The sequence below is a fragment of the Phaenicophaeus curvirostris genome, chromosome 13 (assembly GCF_032191515.1).
Source record: "Phaenicophaeus curvirostris isolate KB17595 chromosome 13, BPBGC_Pcur_1.0, whole genome shotgun sequence".
In the NCBI taxonomy this organism is placed as follows: Eukaryota; Metazoa; Chordata; class Aves; order Cuculiformes; family Cuculidae; genus Phaenicophaeus; species Phaenicophaeus curvirostris.
Window position 1 is genome coordinate 13047644 of NC_091404.1, and position 18732 is coordinate 13066375.

General features: G+C 40.2%; 1 protein-coding gene across 7 annotated transcripts in view; it reads left to right on the plus strand.

Annotated features, from left to right (window-relative positions):
• HTR2C (5-hydroxytryptamine receptor 2C) overlaps nt 1-18732 on the plus strand; it is a 215870-nt gene that overhangs the window by 167894 nt on the left and 29244 nt on the right. For all 7 annotated transcript variants that reach the window (XM_069867449.1, XM_069867451.1, XM_069867445.1 and 4 more), the window contains one exon: nt 7026-7667. In XM_069867449.1, the coding sequence (XP_069723550.1) occupies nt 7283-7667 (385 nt within the window). In that variant the 5' untranslated portion in view covers nt 7026-7282. The remainder of the gene's footprint in view (nt 1-7025; nt 7668-18732) is intronic.

Consider the following 18732-nt stretch of genomic DNA (forward strand, 5'->3'; position numbering starts at 1 on the left):
ACAATAAGGATCCAAAAACATACTTGCCAAGGAGGCTGAGGGATGCTCAGATGGTCTTTCTACAAAAGTGAACGTCAGTCACTGGGGAAATGTGTATTAAAAAAAAAAAGGCAGTTTGGAATGATATCTACACACAGAAAACATGAACAGCTATGGTATAATCATTCCATGAGGTTAGGACAGTGTGTGATGGGACTCAGATTTATTTTGTTGTAGTATTTCTGTGTGTATGAGCTGAGAGAACAAGTTTATCACTACAGGGAGTGGCAGAGTATTTACATCTTCTTGTGAGTTTCCCAGATGCTCTTCCACCAAGGGAAAATGAAAAATAAGAAGGCTAGTCTTACTGCTAGAAGGTAGATTAAGATCTCTTCCGTGTGCTTGTATTGCCTTGAAATGTCTGGAGAAAAAATTAATGCCTTTCTGACTCAGTATGAGGGAGGATACAGAGAGGGAAATTAATGCTGTTTGGTTTTGGACAGAGTGGTACTGATTCACTATAATGACCCTACAAAATACCATTACTTGAACTTGTGTCTGAGAAAATCCAGTTTCCCCTTGCTGTGAAAAATGAAATAATGTTTTTTTAGTTTGCAAGTAATTAAATAGTTATTTTCTGTGTCGGAATTAAAAAAAAAAAGGTACTAAAAATCTGTGTTTCGGGAGGTTTCCCTACGGTTTTATTAAGTGGTTTTTTACACTGATTTATCTCCAGTAACTGCTGGGAAAAAGTCCAGAATTTCTTGCAAAACTGAAGAGAGAGTATTGAATAATTCCTTGGAAAGGAAGTCCCTAGTCAAAGTGCTAGTAATATGGTTGCCAGTTCAAGAGTGGCTCTGGAAAGTATTTAAATACTTAGAATTAGGCATAAACACTTCCCTGGACTGCATCTTCAGTTAATTTCGAAGCAAGTATCTGCAGAATAATCATTAGGTTTTGATTTTCCTTTTTCCACTGAAATTATTGTGGAAACATGTCTTTGTGTTGATAGTGCATGTATTGCTTTTGAAAGACAGGAAGATTTCCTGATGCAACCAGGTGACTAAAATTCATTGAGGCTTTCTGCAGTTGCTGCTTTTCAGAATATACTTGAACCGTAGGTTCCTCAGATGCCTATGACCTCAACAGCTGGCCAGAGGTGAGGACATGGCATTGCTGTGTAAATGTTGCTGTTTGATAGGGGCTTGTGTTCATGGAGCTGAAGGGTTCTGGTCTCCACATTGAGCAGAGTGTGGTCCTCTCAGTTGTGCTCTCCCGCTTGTGCGTGTAGGTTTGTTTCTGGCTTTGGGGAAGCAAAAGGTGGCAAGATCTGCTGGTCTCATATTGAGCTTGAGTAGCAGGGACAAGCATGGGGAGTGTGTATCCAGGAACAGAAGCTCAAAAACATCCCCAGGTTGGACAGCTTTGCTCAGAAGAACATTCCTGATCCAACCGTAGAATAATTTAAGGTGGAAGGGACCTCTTTAAGATTTCTTGTCTAAGCCTATATTTAGGGCAGGATTAACCTCAAAGTTAGATCAAGCATCTGAGGGTAATCCTCAGCTGTTTTGAGCATCTCCAAAGATGGAGATGCAGCACTCTCTCTGTGACCCAATTCTCTTGTCTATCCACCTCCACTGTGATTTCTTTTATCTATTTCTTTCCAATTTTATACATAATTTCCTTAGATTTGTCACTTTTAACATTTGCTTCTAGTCGCTTTGCTGTGCAGCTCTTGGAAGAGTCTCACTGTTTTCTCTATAAGCACCAGCAGGTATCTGTGGACATCAAATACATCCCTGCTCAATGCTTTTTATCTGGGCTGAAGCAAACCTGGTGCTGAACAAAACCAAGTATTTAACGAACTTCAGCCCCAATCACCTTGGTGGTGTCTGTTGGACTTGCTGCATTCTCACACACCAGAAATAGGGATGCTCTCCTACGAAAAGGAGAACGATGAGTTGCAAGTGCTTAAAATACTGAAATGTGTATATATATAAAAAAATGATTTTATTTGTCACTAAAACCTAAGGGGCCCTTGCAAGGGAGTCATAAAAAAATGTATTTTAAAGCAATTTTCTGTTCCAAAGAAAAATGAAAATGAATTTTGCAATGCATTAAAAAGATAAATTAGTAAACATGCAGATAGAAGGAAATACAGAGTTTAGAGTGAAGAATGAATGAAGCCTTAAATCTGCCTTCTTGAGCCTAAACTCTATATCCTATTACATAATTTAAAATTATTTGCCATTTTATAAAGGGCTTCATGGAGCCATGAAAATTTACATCATCTGACTGTCTAGCTCAGATAGCTGTGAAGTCTCTGCAACTGTTTTCCTGTCAAAAATCACAGTTCTTGCAGTTCCATTTACTCAACCTCTGTTTTATTTTTACCCTTATGGAGATCTACCATAAAAACGAAGGCTGAAGGAAAGACTTTTGATTCAAAAATATGTTTGATCTTTAACGACTTGTTGTCTTTCATTTGCTAATCAATGAAATGTGAATGCAACTCAGAGAACTGAATACTGCTGACAGTTAAGTGAAAAGAAAATCTTTTTCCCTCTTACATATGGCCTTTGCGCCTTTAACAAGCCATTGAATGTTACTTGATTTACTTGCAGGAGGGATTGATGAAAGTCATTGGATTTGATCATATAAGTACTTCTGTTTCTTACAGCAAGACTTATTGTGAAATAACATATTATTCTCCTCTCTGGGTCTGTCTGGGGCTCAGGTTCTTTTTCTGGGCTAAGTTTTTTATTTCTTACCGAATTTTGAATATGTATTGTTAACATTCAGGCTTTTGAGTCCCAGAGAGTTATTAAATGATTTACAAGAGCACAGGAGCTCTGCAGTCTGTCCAGGAAAGGCAGGATCCTAGCTGGGGGCTAGGGAACATCTTGAGTTCTCAGCGGGCAGCTGATTTTCTCCAAAAGAAAATGTTCTGAGCTTTGAAGAGTAAAAGATGAATGCATTTAATTCATAGGAAAAAAAATAATTGTGTTTATTCCAGAAAAGGTTTGTTTGTTTGTTTGGTTGGTTTTTTCCTTTTAGAAAGACTAATGTTCGTAAACACTCCCAAAGGCATGTGAACCCACCAGTACAGGCTTATGAACCACTGTTGCTTTTGTTTGTCTTCAATTTAACCTACTGGAATATCTGAAAACTTCACCAAACCAAACTCTTGCTTTAAATAATTCATGTGTTCTTGATAGAAGAGAAACAAAGATGTTTTTCTAGCTTCAGTTTATTCTGAACTGGACTTAAAGACTGAAGGAAAAATAAAAGCACCCAAAGAACTCATTACTTACCTCTATCAAAATGGCACAGACAAGAACTTGGCTTTGCTGAAGGTTTAAATTATTCTGAGGACTGTCAGTAGTAGATTGAGCTAGAATTGATGATTGATCACAAAATTCAGCATGTGTGCTTTGTATTTAGCTGCTGGAAAGATCTGTGGTAGGCACAGGTTTTAATTTAAAATTATGGAGCTATTTCTTAAATATATGCAGAATTTATGAATAAAATGTGAATTATTTTTCTGGTACAGTGATATGCTTAGAAGACTGTAACTGAGGGAATTAGTCACAAAGTTTTACCTTATGGAGACCGATGGATGCAGTGAAAAAGAAGGCTGATAATTTCAAGCCAGAATCCATGTAAAATAATATAAAAGTATCATCAAAGCAAGAGGATGGTTAATTTTGAAGGTGGAGCCCAATCTTGAGAATTGCTGTAGTCAAATTCCCATGTATCATTTTTCAAAATGAATGTACAAAATGCTTCCTCTATTGATTTATTGATTTTAAGGCAATTAAGAGATTTTTTTTTTTTAACCTTTATAGTCTTGGCTAAAACCTATACCACATTTGAAAATCCTTTTTATCCTGATGCTCTCTCCAAGCTATCCCTGCTCAGTGTTGGGGCCTTTTCTGTTTAATATCCTTATCAATGATCTGGATGAGGAGATCGCATGCTCACTCAGTATGTTGCATTCACTCCATTTAAACCAGGAATTTGGGGGCTATAGGATAAGGCAGAACTCCTGTCACTGTCATCACTTTTTTCTATGCACCTCTCCTACATATGTACCCAGTAATTTCAGATGTTACATTTCCATAATTGCACCTGGAAAAGGCATTTTAGGTGTCTTTGTGATTTCTTTTTCTTTTCATAGTTCTACTTTGGCCTCAAAATAGTAACGGTTACTCCAAGTAACAGGCAGGTGAATGGCCCAAGTTTTAAAAGAAATCATAATTCTTTCTAATAGCAAAGATTGAATTTGAAGTCTGAGACTAATATTTACCATTATAGTCCTAATTCAAAAAGTTTAGTTTCTCAATGTCATAGTATAATTTTACTTTCGCATGTAGAACATGCACATTTTTAATTACTGACAGCAGAGTGGGGAGAGAATTATTGAGAAATCTGTTAGACTCTAGAAAATGTAGATTACTTGCTGAGAAGTTACTGTGTACCAGGTTTGCAGAATTTACTTTGTATAAAAAAGCATTTTTTTCGAAGTCTGTCTCTGTGGTGGTTTGAAAACTGCTCATCTAGAGCAAGCAAATGAATTTTGAAGTATCTCTTTCTTAGACCTTCCTGACAAAACTGATGTTCCCTCTGAGGATAACTTCATTCAAATCAAATTGTATTTGGTGAATAGTATAATTCTAGAACTGCATGCTTTGCAGTATGTTAGTAGCCATAAAATGTATATTTTAATTTTAATAATAAAACTGATGAATAAGCAAGCGATAGTTCTGCCTACTGATCTTTTTAACCCCATGTTCTGATTAAACATGATTCATGCAAGAAAATGTTATTACAAATTACGGAAGAATGATGCTACTGGCCACTTCAGAATTCAGTCCTGAACAGTTATAAAATTAGATATATTTAATTCAGAAAATGTCCTGTTGTGGTTTAGTTGGTCCCTTTGGGTTTTTTATGATCTAGAGTTAAGGTATCTCACTACCCATGTTCCTCTGGCAGCTCTAACTAGCTCATGACAAGAACATCATGCTCATTCACACCTGTGGTAAGAGTAATGGTGGTGTGACCTTCTCCAAAACCTCCAAGAGCTCAGACCAGAGAAGACATAAGACCAGTCCTGGGTGTCCTGCTGTCTGACCATGTCCTCATGTTTGGGCATGAACTTTCTGCTCATGCTGCAGAAGTATTATTGTGGTGTGATTAGGGGTGACCAAGAGTCAAGAGAGGGAGTTTCTGGAGACACAGAAATTCACACTGCGTTTATTGGGGGGGTCATGCCTAGAAAAGTTCAAGTGCCACAAATCTGCCTAGTGTCTCCTTCACCGTGGAAAGGTGATGTGGAAAAATGGGGTTTTTTTTCACATCTTTAAAGTAAGAGCTGTGTTTTGAAAATAATACTCAGAAGTATTTTTAAACCTTCTAGAGACTTTTTAGACCAGCTAACTTGGAAATAAAAGTGGTCCAGTGACTACTTGCTAATTCATCTGCATATGCAGATGCAAAATTATTTTCTGTGCACATAATGTAATACTTCTTCCTAAATATGTGGTTTAGAGACCCTTTGGGAGTAATTAACTATGATGCAGAAGCAAATCTTGGTTCATTGTACACACTGCTCATTTAAGAAATGTTTTTGTGCACAGAGCCCATTAGTAAGTTTCCAAGAGCTCCATGAATGCTAAATATTTTATTATAGGACTCTTAGTGCTTCTTATGTTACATAAAATCTAATGTAATCCCATGAATTACATTCAGTTTCGATCCTTGGACAGCAAGTGGCTGTGTTGCACATGTGCCACAGTGTATTCAAGGGTCAAAATCTGGGTTTTGTTTATTTATTTAACAGCAACAGAACTGCTTTTCTTCCTGTGGACTACACAAAATGTTGAGGATTTGCTCAACAAAATTTGCATGCTATTGATTTTGTTCTCCTTCCATACAGTGTGTGTGTCTGGGTGGGGGGGTTACGTCCTAACTCCTTTCCTTTTGCGATTTTTGTCCTATGCTGTACATGGTTGCTTGGATCCTGATTGATCCAGTGAACAATCAAAGTAAAGCTGCTGTTTTCATCAGTACAGGATTGGCAGTTAAAAATGATTGAGTTCCTGAGGATGTGATTTAGCCAGGATTGGGAATACCTGCCCTTAGCCTCAGCAGGTGTAGGCATGTGCCTGAAGTTAAGAGGATGCTTAATTTGCTGAATTAGGTCAATGATGAGGCTAATGGACTCCTTCAGAGGCAGCAGCATGATGCTTTCTGGCCTGTATTAAATGGGCAGTCAGGGGATGTAATCTGACTTGCCCTCGGTGTCAACTAATTTATGAAGAAGCATAAATCATGTGAGATACTCTGAGGAAATCTATCCTACTGGCTGTGCGTGTGATGAGGGTGCTGAAACGTGCATGTGCTGGGCAGCAGGTTGGTGGGACTGGGCTTACTGGCCCAGCTGGTGATTTCTTAAGTCTCTGTTATCTATTTCTTTGGAGAGATTAACAGTATAGCATCATGTAATGCTGCCTAATATGAATTGTACCTTATCCACTTTTTATTTCCCCAAAAAACTGCTGTCTTTGTTATTATAGGAGAGTTAATTGTTAACATCTGAAGGGTTTTACAACTGTGCTTTATTTCAGAATATACAAAATATATCCAAACACTTCCATTTAAGGAGATAGTTTACACTGCGCTTTGGCTGCACTCTCTGGATTGGTTGGAATTTTGTGCGATTACTATTTTACACAGCGGCAGAGCATCTGTGAAGTGGCTATCAATTGAAACATATTTTGCTCTTCAGACTTGCTTTTGCAGGTTTCACAAAACATTTAATTAGTGATAATCAGCTTTTAACCAGCCAGAACACACTGATGTTATTGTCTCCCCCATGATGGTAGGCAAAGTCTGTACCCATAAGATAAATTACTGTCAGTCTGAAGAACATCCTAAACAGCAGGAAGGGAAAGGATAAGGATGTCATTTGCATGGGGATAAAGAAGGTGGAGTGTATACTATGATTTCAGTGAAGAATATACTTTTTCTTTACTTTTCAGAATGGTGGACCTGGAAACCAGCTGGAGATTGCAAAGTCTCCTTTCTCTTGAGGTTGCTGGTCAGTGGTCATCTTCCACTGCATCCACGGAAACTAGAAGAGCTCCACGCTAACTTCCGTAAAGTTGTTTCACTATGGAAGAGCAAATGATTTTCTGGCTCAGGTTTTGTGAAGTTCGGCATCTGCCTTGGACCTGCAATTTGGAAAAGGGAACATCTCTGAGGCACGGTTAAGAGACAGAAAAACCAGTCCCTGACGATGAGCACTTTAAGTAGCACTGGAATATTACTCAGCTTAACTACAGTGTCTGTTACGCTGGATTTTAGTTCGCATGGTGGTCTGATGGCTTGGTCATTAAGCAGCAATTTGACTCTGAATCAGAGTTTGCCTACATCTGATCCTCTTAATGCCTCTGAGAAGGGTGAAGTCTCTCGGATGTCCGTGAGGGAGAAGAACTGGCCAGCTCTTTTGATCTTGGTTGTCATCCTGCTGACCATTGGGGGGAATATATTGGTAATTATGGCTGTGTCCTTGGAGAAGAAGTTACAGAACGCAACAAACTTCTTCCTGATGTCCTTGGCAGTGGCAGACATGCTGGTGGGTATCCTGGTCATGCCCGTGTCGCTCATTACAGTCCTGTACGGTAAGTGGCTTCCTTCCTTGTTTAACTATGCCCTTTCACAGGGAATCCCCTGAGGCTGCAGCAATCCGTTTTGCCTAATTTTTCATGCGTTGTTAACTTAGAGAGTATCAATGTGGACTTGGCCATGGATCTGTGCTGAGGTTCAGTCTCCACTAGGTGAGGGAGATGCTGTGCTGGGAGAAGAGCTTGTTTTTGTGCTGCTGGGAATGACCCATGAATGGTGTTGGCATTTTGGTGGGGGGCGAGGGGGCTGTTGCTGAGGCCACTCAGGGAAACTGCAACGACGAGTCAGTTTTTTAACTTTTGGCTGCAGTGCCCCAAAATTAGCCAGGACATGAGCTTAGGGAAAAGCTGAGGAGTGTGTTTGGGACCTACCTCTAAGCGAGGTCAGAACCAGTCCTTGAACTCCCTCTGATGTCAGTGGGATTTGACCAGCAATATGGTTAAGAAATGAGGTTTCCATGTGTAGATTGACATTCAAACAAAACCCTTCACTGCCAAGGCATTTATACCTGAGCTCGCCTTGTGCCTTTCAGGGGGTTATTTTGCCTTTCTGTGCCTCAGTTTCCCTGTCTCTAACCTGAGAAAATACCCTCCATTTTAAAATACTTAGAAATTTGCATGCATAGGTGTAAGCAGTTATTGCTCCCCTACAATACTGGGGTCAGCATGTTTGAAGTGGGGTGTTGTTCCTGCACTCAAGTGTAGAATCACAGTTTGCATTTCAAAGGAGTAAAATCTCAAATGCATCCAATTCTCTCATCTGTCTGAGATTCTGAATTCATTTTTTTTTTCCAATGTGGTGCTAGGACACACCATTCCTGGATATTACAAAGGGATATTGCATTTGCCCCTGTATCTCAGATCATCGTGTTTGTGTACATGTGCATCAATATAATGTGTGTCTTTAATAGCTAACACTTAGTCATTTTTGATGTGTTTTCAGTTTTTCTTTGAAAAGTGTTTTAATATTGATATTTCTTGGAAAAAAATAATGCTGTTTACATACAGATTTGATTAGAAATTGGTTTACTGTCCTATAAAGTAAAATGTAGAGATATTTATGTGACTTCTTCCCTTGCCTAAATGATTAAGTCAGAGAGAGATTCATTTCTAAAACACATTGATCAAGCATGCATAATTCCAAAGCTTATATAACTTGTCTACAGTGAGTTAAATCAATATGTGATTTAGGTACAGACCTAGCCATTGAGATCTTGTGCGTAAAGCTTTTTATTTTGGGCTGTCAGAATAGTTATACCTCTAAATCTTGTGCTTATTACAACATGTGTATTTTATTTTTAGCATTTTACTCCAGTTCCCTGGAGCTTGAAAGGGAGCATATAAATACTGGGTTATTTGATTGACCTGCACTTGCATAAATTCTGGGTTACCCTGTGACTCTAAAAAGGTGAATTTATGGAAGTGATCTTCCTACATACATACTTTTTGAGTCTTTGAAAACTAATGGAAATAGATTTTCTGTTCTGCCTAGAAATGATTAGTTAAGGTTGTTTAAAGGTATATACCATGCTGCATATTTACAGGCAAGTATGTATTGTTGGTCTGAAGAGGAGTTGTAATTATTCCTCTTTTCCACCAGAGCATCAGGATTAGGTGTTGATGTCCCAAACTCTTCTTCACAGGCAAACGTCACTAAATAGATTTTTTGGCAAAAAGTTATAATTTCAGAATGGGCATGGAAAATTTATGGAAATACTGTGAGAAATGAGAATAGCTGCTGTTATTTCAGGGGAGCCAGGATGCAGCTTGGAGCTGTGCTGGGTGCTGGCACTGGTCCCTTGGGGCCAGCTCCGTAGCCCTTGCTGGGCTGGACCAAAATAAGTATCTTGGCTGCAGGCTTTGCGAGGGGAGGAGGAAAAGCTTCATTAGGGGAAAATGGAGCCTCAAAGGAACTTGTGGGCTGAATTGAACATCACTACATACCACATGGACCAAAGACATGTCTTCCTCAGCTTCACATGTGCTGTAGTCGTCAAGCTTTGCAGAGTCCTACTCTAACTTTAGCTAGGAGGGGAGGCAGATATATTGTATATTATACTCAGCTTGGTGGATCAGTTTTTACGACAACACGAGACAGCAACTGTAAAGGTTCTTGGCAGAGTCACAACATTAACCAGTGCTGCTATTACAGCTGACAGACTCCAGAAATCCATCACTTATTCCTCAGTCTCTTTTATCTGGTGTGATAAGTAGCATCTCTACACTATTACACACACTCATTTTGAGAAGAAAGTCTGGCATCTTGTGTAACACTGAGTTTCTTACCTTAGTTTCCTTTGAACTATAGTTTTTGGAAAAATGGTTCTTCTTACAGCTATCTGCAAGCGCTCTGGATGCCACCTTGGCCAGCGAGGGAGTGGACTTTATCTTCTTTTCTAAGAGACAGAGGTCAGGAAATCCACACATGTACAAATGCTTTAGTAGGTTTTATATCCTGTTTGACATGGCAGCACCCAAACCTGTATCAGTGACTAGGGGGGCAAATTTCCATACCTCAGCAGAATTCCTGAGAGTAACAGGGATTTGTGGCCATGGACCAATCAGGGAGAGTATTACTGCTTGGAAATGTAATTGTGAATGTTCAATCATTTTTACTCTGTATATTTTACCCTGGACATTCTATATAGACTACATATGATGATACTGTGCTGTTACAAAAGCTGCCATTTGCTGTATGGGAAATGTAAGCAGCACATCTCTGCTGGATTTGAAGAAGTCTCTTTTAATTCATGTAATAAGAAAGAAGCCTTAAAAAATACGTATAATAAAGAGAAGAGTGATGAAGGTGCTTTTAAGTTTCCACATCAGCACTCTGACCCCCAGTGACAAATTCTAGTTTGCAGAGTAGGTTCATTTCCTTACTTTTCAACTAATGAGGTGAAGTAGATTTCACTTCAAGCATAACCAGAAAATTGAATAGACACCCTCCAAAAATACTTGTGTTGTTTTTTTCCCCTTAATTAAAAGAAGGAAAAATCAAGTTGTCAGTTAAATCAAGAATCTTATTACAAAAGAAGGGACGGCAGGATGCATCATGGTGATTTTTCACAGATTAGTCAGCACTCTGATACATTTATCAATTAATCAATGAGTCTTTCTTAAATGTCTTGGACTAATTGGTGACTTGCATTTGACAACTTAGAATGTTTCCCATGGCGTATAGTTTCTGGGGAACTAAACAAATGAATATGCTAATTACTCAGTATATATTGGGGAGAACCAAATGAGAAAATAACACTGTGTTTAATTTCAATGGAGAAACTTCTGATTCTCCAAAAGAAAAATACTGGTGTGAAAAGGCATCAGGTATTCTGCATGTAATGGAGCTGAGAAGACACAGAGATTGCCTTCTCTCCATGGACTGTTTTATGGACAAGCAGTGGGTGGTGGGTTTGCATGATGTCTAGTGTTTATGGACAAGAAAGAGAGGTCTGCTCTCCACCTAGGAGTAGTGAAGGAATGCAAGAGAATCTCATCAGCTGATCTGAGTGGAAATTACAGAATTACATTTTCTTCAGTCTAATGAAACGACTTCACAGCCACTAACAGGCTGTCAGAGTGTTGCCAACAAGGGACCAGCACGTTTATCTGCAAATCCAGGTGCCCAGGCTTCTCTCTTCTCTGAGTTTCAAAAAAACACTGCAAAGCTGGCAGCCCACTGCAGCTTCTAGGAGGGCTGGTATTAGATTCTGCATCCATTAGTCCCAACTGCTGGAGCAGCTTTACATCCAGATTATTGTTATTATTGATAATTATCATCATTATTATGTGGTGACAGAGATGTACTGAGCTCTTGCAGCAGAACTTTGCTGTTTATTCCCTCTGCGATGGGAAGAGGGGTGGAGCAGAAAGAGCTGTCAGTCAAACAGCCTGTTCTGCTGTCTTGTTTTGCCTTACCCTGCTTTGCCTTTCTAGGGTGGCACTTGCTATCAGTGAACATCTTGCAGAGAGGCCTGATCAGGTGAGACAAGGACAAGGTGTTGCTGAGTAAGTTTCTGGGCGCAGTCAATACCTGAAAGGACAGATGGAAGGTGCCTCGGGTGTTTGAAATGCAGATCTCAGCAGTGCCAGGCACGCTGCATACCTTGATGATGCTGAGTATTTTCTGGAGCTGCAGCAAGGAGCAATGTGCTCCTTCAGCAGCTGGGGCCATCTGCTCTGTCTTTATTATTTTTTAATTTTTTTACCTGATGGTTTCTAGTAGTGACTCTCAAGGTAGAGGTTAGTATTTACTGCTGCCAACCAGCTACAGGTACCTGCACCCAAATGCTGTGTTGAAAGGATACAAGGAGTTAAAACCAGTTGTTTTGGCTCTTCATTCTGAAGAAAAAAAAAAAGAAAAAAAAAGAAGAAATAGATAAAAAAGAACTAGATAAATTAAGAAATAATTTTTCTTATACTGGAGTTTCCTTAACTCTTTTAGTGTATTCATGGCTGTGAGTTAAATGACTGTGGTTGTGTGTAAGTGACCATGTCGGTCCACCTGGATTTATTAATGGTCTTTCCTTTCTGACAAACTCCTGGCTTAGTTTTTAGCTAGTTACCATCTAATCTAGTCATTGGCTTATGACTGACATAGCAAGCTGGTGAGATCACCCTGCATTATTTTACTGTAACAAGTTGTGCTTAAAATCCAACAATGGTCTGGAAAAATGGTAAACCCCTAATCCATGAACTGGCAGCAGATATTTTATCACCTGTCACACTGTTTTGGTGGTGTTCTCTCCATGCCATATTACCCTGGGTGCCTCTCTGTGCCAGGGCAGCATCCTCCAGGCATTTTTGGGCTCCTAGATATGCATTTGCACACCTTGGTGAGGACTGAGGGGGGTCTCTTTCCTCTTCCAGCTGATTGAAATGTCTGTATTACTGCCAGCAGTAACTGCTGCTCCATGCTCAGGTTTGCTGGTGATGTGGTACGATGCAAGTTTTAGATGTTGTGGGATTTTGGAGCCCCTGCAGCCTGGCCAATTGGCCAAGTGGTGCCTGGAGCTAGGGCTGGCATCGTGGCAGTGGAGCACAGAAACATCATGTTGAGAAAAGGAGTGAAAACATGCACAGTATCATCAAGGCTTCATCCCCAGAGAGCACTGTCAGTGTCTCCTAGCACAGTGGAAGCTCAAGGAGCTTTTTTAACATGAATATTTATCAAGTTTAGCATTTGGACCTTCTTAGGGCTATATGGAGACTTACTAATTGCTTCTCTCAATACTGTAGTGAGGCTTTAAATATTTATATGATTGATATTCTGTATTAACATGATTACTGTCAGGAGCAAGGTGAAATCTCACCTTGTTAAAATAATGCCCTTATAAATGATGCCAGGGGTACAACACCTTCACTCAAGAGGAGTCAGTTCGGAGCAGTACTGGTTCCTGAATGTTTGTTGCCTCTAATCAGTGATCTGGGATGGTGAGAAGGAGCAGAGAGAAAAGTTTTTTATGGCTTATAATCAGGATCCTTGGAGAGTGGCTGAAAGAGAAGAGATAGCAAAGCCAGGGGCTGGCCAAAGAGCAGTGAAGACGAGGCAAACGCCTGCAGCAGAACCCTGAGGGTGAGAGTAAAAGCTGCGGGCTGCCAGCCCGGCCATGGTGTGAACCGTTGCCAGCTGTGCCTCACAGAGCCTTATAAACATCCACCTCTGCCCTGACAAAATGGTATTTTGGCAGCAGTTGAGGTGCTTTTATAAGAAAATTATTTCTAGGGATATGGACAGCCCTTAGTTCTTTGCCCTAGAGGAAAATGCTGTTATTTTGAGTACATGCACTCTCATCTCATGAAGGTGATGCTCAGGGAGTCAGGTCTGCTCTGCTGTCTGCAGGGGTGCTCTGAACAAGGTCCAGGAGCTGTGGGGGTGGCTGTAGGTATGAGAGGAGGTGCTGGTGAGATGCACTTCCCATCAGAAGAGACAACAATGAAAGGAGAGTGCAAATTATTTAAAATCTCTAAAAAAAAAAAAAAATCAAACCACGTAGTTACAGGGACACTCAGCCTACCACAAGCTGCACCACAAGCTGCAATGAAAATAAGAAAAGAGATTGCAAAATATAAATGGTTGCTGTTACCTAAAATATAGACTATGGTCTTAATGAATAGAAAACCCTGGAGAATGATCCTGGAGTATAACTGCCAGATCAAATCAGACTAGATGTTCAACTAGACTAATATTTTTTTCTCCGACAAGAGCCTGAGCAAAGCAATGAATTATTCTGTGCCAGACTGTTACAGAAAAGCCTTCTCAAGGGGGGCATTTCCTCCTAGACTGCATTGGCTGTTGTTTAACTTGTATTGTGAGAAGTATATCTCCTATCATGTGTATCTCTCAAGGTTCGGTTTTAGTTAGCGCTTTGTGATACGATATTCAGATAGCTAGAAATGGTCAGTCATCTTAAAGCTCCTGCCAAGTCATGGCCTTAACTGCATCCTGACTACACCAAGTTTCAGATGGCGGTTTTATTATTTTTAGAAGTTATTTTTAATGCATGACCATTCTGTTTGTACTGAGTTACCAATACAATTTATTCTTTTGCTAGAGCGTGAGTGAATGGGAACACCTAGGCTGCTTGCTCTGTCTACTGTGTCATACACTTAGACATGGGGGTAGTTTTTGTTCTCCAGTGACACCTTGTACCTGGAAAGTGTGCAATTAAATTTATCTCTAACAGCATGTACTAGTTTGTTTTCTTTTATCATTAGTAAAATCAATTGGCTGCCGCACTATGCGCTTATCCAGCAGCATTTATTCTCTTTTGAAGTCCCCACAGCTTTCTTGTAACCTCAGCTAACCTAAGTGTCAAATCTAAAAACATGCTACCTCATTGTTCACCCTTTTTTCAGTTTATTAAATACAAAGAAAAATTTAATTCAGATATTGAGTATCTTGCTACTGATTTTTTTCCACGTGAACATCTGTCTGTTTACTTAATGTGGCAAATGAGATTAAGTTGTGGCATATCTGTGTTGCTGTTGGGAAAGAAAGCTCTGTATGGTCCCCTGTATTCATGTAGGAGCTTTTCTTCTGCTACCTAAGGTTTAAATTGTGCTTGGAGTGAAAGGAGAATACTAAACAGTCTCTTGGATATTCTCTATATCCTGTTGAACATGAGACCCTGATTGTAAAATAGTTTGAGGCAGTTAAATGTTAACTTTCAGGATTTCCCAGAGTCCCTGAAAATGCTGCACCCTATGATGATATTCTGCTTGATCATGTTTGGAAACCACATTAGCACCCTATGTAGCTTTAGATTATGCTGGTGGAAAACTGATGCCTTTTGGTTAAGTGAGAGTCAGAGGCTGGAGAACTGAAATTGTCACAAGAGCTCAGGTCTGGAGACAATGACAATACCTGGCAAGAGGAAGGAGTGGTGGTACATGACTTTTCTCAGCAGTGATTAAATTTGGTCACTTGCATTAACATCGACCTCTTCCAAAACACTTAGAGTAGGAGCCTTTAGCTTTTAATTGTTATATTGAAAGCTGGCTTTGCTCCACACACATAAATTTCTTCTTAATTCCATTTCTGGTCTCATCTGAGATTATCTATACTTTGGTTTTGGCTTTTTATCTTGTTTATTTTTTTTGTTAAATTTTTAATGTTGGACTTTGCACAAGATTAGAAGCCTAGTGGGGTAAGTGTCATTATCTGAGCAGTGCAAAGTACTTTGAAATAAAGACCATAGTACTCTGCTGTACCTGAGTCATCTTCTTGCTACTCTTATTAAGGCAGAATTGTTTTTAAAAATTGTCACAGAAATGTAAGTTCTTCTAGCCTTTTGATATTATTTCTCATTATTTTGAAGTGTCTTTCTATTGATGCCTTGTCTAAAAATCTCAAGTTTTACATATTCTTTTGTAGATGAGCAATCGAATTTGATATTTGCAGAATGGCATCAATAGGAGCTAGACACAGTAATTTGGAGTGGCTTCATCATACACTTCTTTCTAAACCCCCTTGAAGTTTTAGTCCATATCAGATTGAATAAGAGAAAAATCAAAAATGAGCAGCCCATAAAACTGTAAAAGGATCATCTCCAGCTCTTCCATGAAGAGCTACTGCAACACGATGTAAAATAAGACACACAGAACTGATGATGAGGTTCTGGTCTAGAAGGGAGCCAGTGAAAGTTTCCTGGTCAAGCTTGCTTTCTGTCAAGTTTCTCTTTTTGAGACAATGATTGGACTTTGGATTCAAGGCTTGTAAGTAAGAGAAAAAAACATAAATAAATTGTAGAAACTCAAGGAAGCAAGTCAGGGAAGTCTCTGCTGCCTGCAGAAATACCATTGTCAGTTTGGAGGTTTATTAAGTTAAAGCATTACTTTGAGTTGAATTTGACTTCTGAACTCTCTCTCAACCTAAAGTTGGGTAGAGCAAGAAGTGCTACAGAGTGCACTTAACTCCTCTAGAAAGTAGATTTGTACCACTTCTAACATCTGCAGGATCTGCCTTTCTTCTAGTAGATTAAATTATAAGAGTGTTCAGTCTTTGACCTGTCATCGTTTACTTGGGCAGATGGTAAAATACTTTATCAGAGACTGAGCTTTTTCTGTGTGTGCTGCAGCTGCATGGATGAATTTAGAAAGGTTATAACAGGAACTGGCCCCATAAAAATTCAGATTTTGGTAAAACCTTGGCTTGCATTGTAAATTCCTCGTAAAAAGTTCCATGGGACTCATTGTAAACCATCTCTATGGAAGCTCTTTTCTCTCCCTCAGGGCAATCTTAGCAGGCCTCTGTAGGGCAACAGCAGCTGCTACATTTGCAGGATTATCATGGCAAGAAGGATTTAACAGCTAGGAATGCATTTCGGATTATTGGGTGGGAGAGGAGCTGGCAGGGCTTGCTAGTAATGCACCCCGATTATCATCTGAATTGCATCCTTGGGGATCCTGTGCCCTGCAAGACAGGATTGCAGGCAGCTCCTTGTGTCAGTGATTCCCACTGTATTTTTCTGACCAGAAAATTTGAGTCTTTTCTCCAGCTTCTGTGAGAGCTTGTAGCCACACCAAACCCCAGCGCAGGCTGTGGTCTTTGCTGGGTGCAATGTGTAAGGGCCAAAGTCAGAGCAAGTATTGTGGGGCAATGATGCACAGGTTCAACCAACCATAACTGTCACCCAGCCTCTGTAATATTTTTATACCCATCTTATACGCACTGCCATCTGTTATCCAAAGTAGGACAGGTGAACAGAGTACTAATAACTGGCTGTAATGAATGCACAAGTCTCCCACCTGGGCTATTGTCAGAGCTTCATTAACTTCAGATGTGAATGTGAAGGTCACGTTCCACAAGGTGCACTGCTCTGTCTGGGGTTTGCAGGCATGGGCTGTGAGCTGGGCAGTTTTCTGGAGCCTGTGGGAAACCAGAGCTGGTTTCTGTGGTCAGCAAGCACTTTCCTCCAAGGAAGAAGCTCAATGTGTCCATCTCTGACAGCGATGAAGACAGCTATTCCTGAGCTCCCAGGATGCACCAGATCATACATTAGCTGTGTCCCAGAAGCTTCTTGCCCATTATTTTGGCATTGCTTGGGTAGACTTGCACATGCAAAGCCTTGTCGGTTTTTTTTCAGGAGGACCCTTTGCTGTAGGTCTCTAATCTTGCTTCCTCTGCTGCCAGGCTCTGAATGATGTAGTGAAGTGTTTGCTGTTGTGAAGATTTTCCCCCGAGTAAATCAGTGCCAGCTGTAAGAGGGAGTTTGACTGGTCCCTTTCTCACCTGCTGTGGGTAGGGCCTGGTAGTTTTATGCCAGGTTCTTATGACTAATTTGGGCTCAGCTACAATCCCCATTGTGGAGTATCAGTTTATGGGACTCTGAAGACTAATTTCTGCTGTCAGATACAGAGGCAGAACTGTTACTATTTAAATTTTTACCATCTCCCTCTTTCTTGTTATTTCTTCGCTCTGCACTGCCTGTATATTACCCAGCTCTGGCTTCAGCCTGCTTCTTGTTGTAGGCAGAGGTATTATTTATTACCTTTCCTGTGTTCCTTTCCATCGACAAGAGGATCTTGTCCATATGCCAGCTTTGGGAGAAAACGCCAGAGAACAATAAATGTTTCACATTTTTAAGCACGCTTATTTGCTCCTCTTAACCTATTGCTATTAAGCAACCAGCTACTTCATCTGTTGTGGGTTAGTGGAGCCTTTAGCCAGTGATCTGCTGAAATATTGCTGCACGTCTTACTCAGGCTGTTCTGTCCAGCACAGATGAACACAGCACAAAAAATTCCACCAGCTTCTGTTTCTGGTAGCTTTCATCATGAGGGCTGCTCATGGAGAAGGCTGCATGGCTGCTTTCTGTTGGCTTCTAGAGTATTTACTGATTTCATACTCTCTGAATCTGCTTGCATTAGATTAGATGAAACTACACTCATTTAGAGAGGTTGACGGGGATCACAGAGCCTCTGAATATGGACTCAAGAACAGGGTGCACATTGGCACATCATGGGGCTGTGCCAGCATCCCAGCCTGGCAATGATGGGTGTTGGGTGTGAGTGAGCCACGTGCACTATTCAGTAGTCTCGGAACATTACTTCACTGCCAGGCTGAGAACTAATCCTAGCCTTTTTCAGGCAAATGTGCTTATGAACCTGATTTTCATTGTTTGCCCTGTGGGTTTGGCAGGTTTTTTCATAGGCAAAGCCTCTTGCAGAAAGGCCTGAACAAAATCAGTTGCACTAATTTGGAAAATGCTGCATGAACACATGAATCCGTATTTCTGAGATTTAAGATGACCCATTAAGTAGACAAGAGAAGCCCTTTATTATTTTTTTCCCTACATGTAGAAAAATGAAAAAAAAAACCAGGAATGCTGAGGAACACCCTGCTGCTTATTTTCTAACTGTGTTGTTGTGTTCTTTGCTTTGATCAATGGCAGCAGGATGCAGGTAGGTAACATAATGTGATTTTGTTTCCCCCCTGTGCTTACAGGAGGACATAGGGAATAAATTATATAAAATCTACCCGAGGAGATCATGACCATGCTAAAGTCAGTGGGAATATTGGCAGCAAGTTCAGGGAGGCTAGAGCTTTTGTCAAAGTACT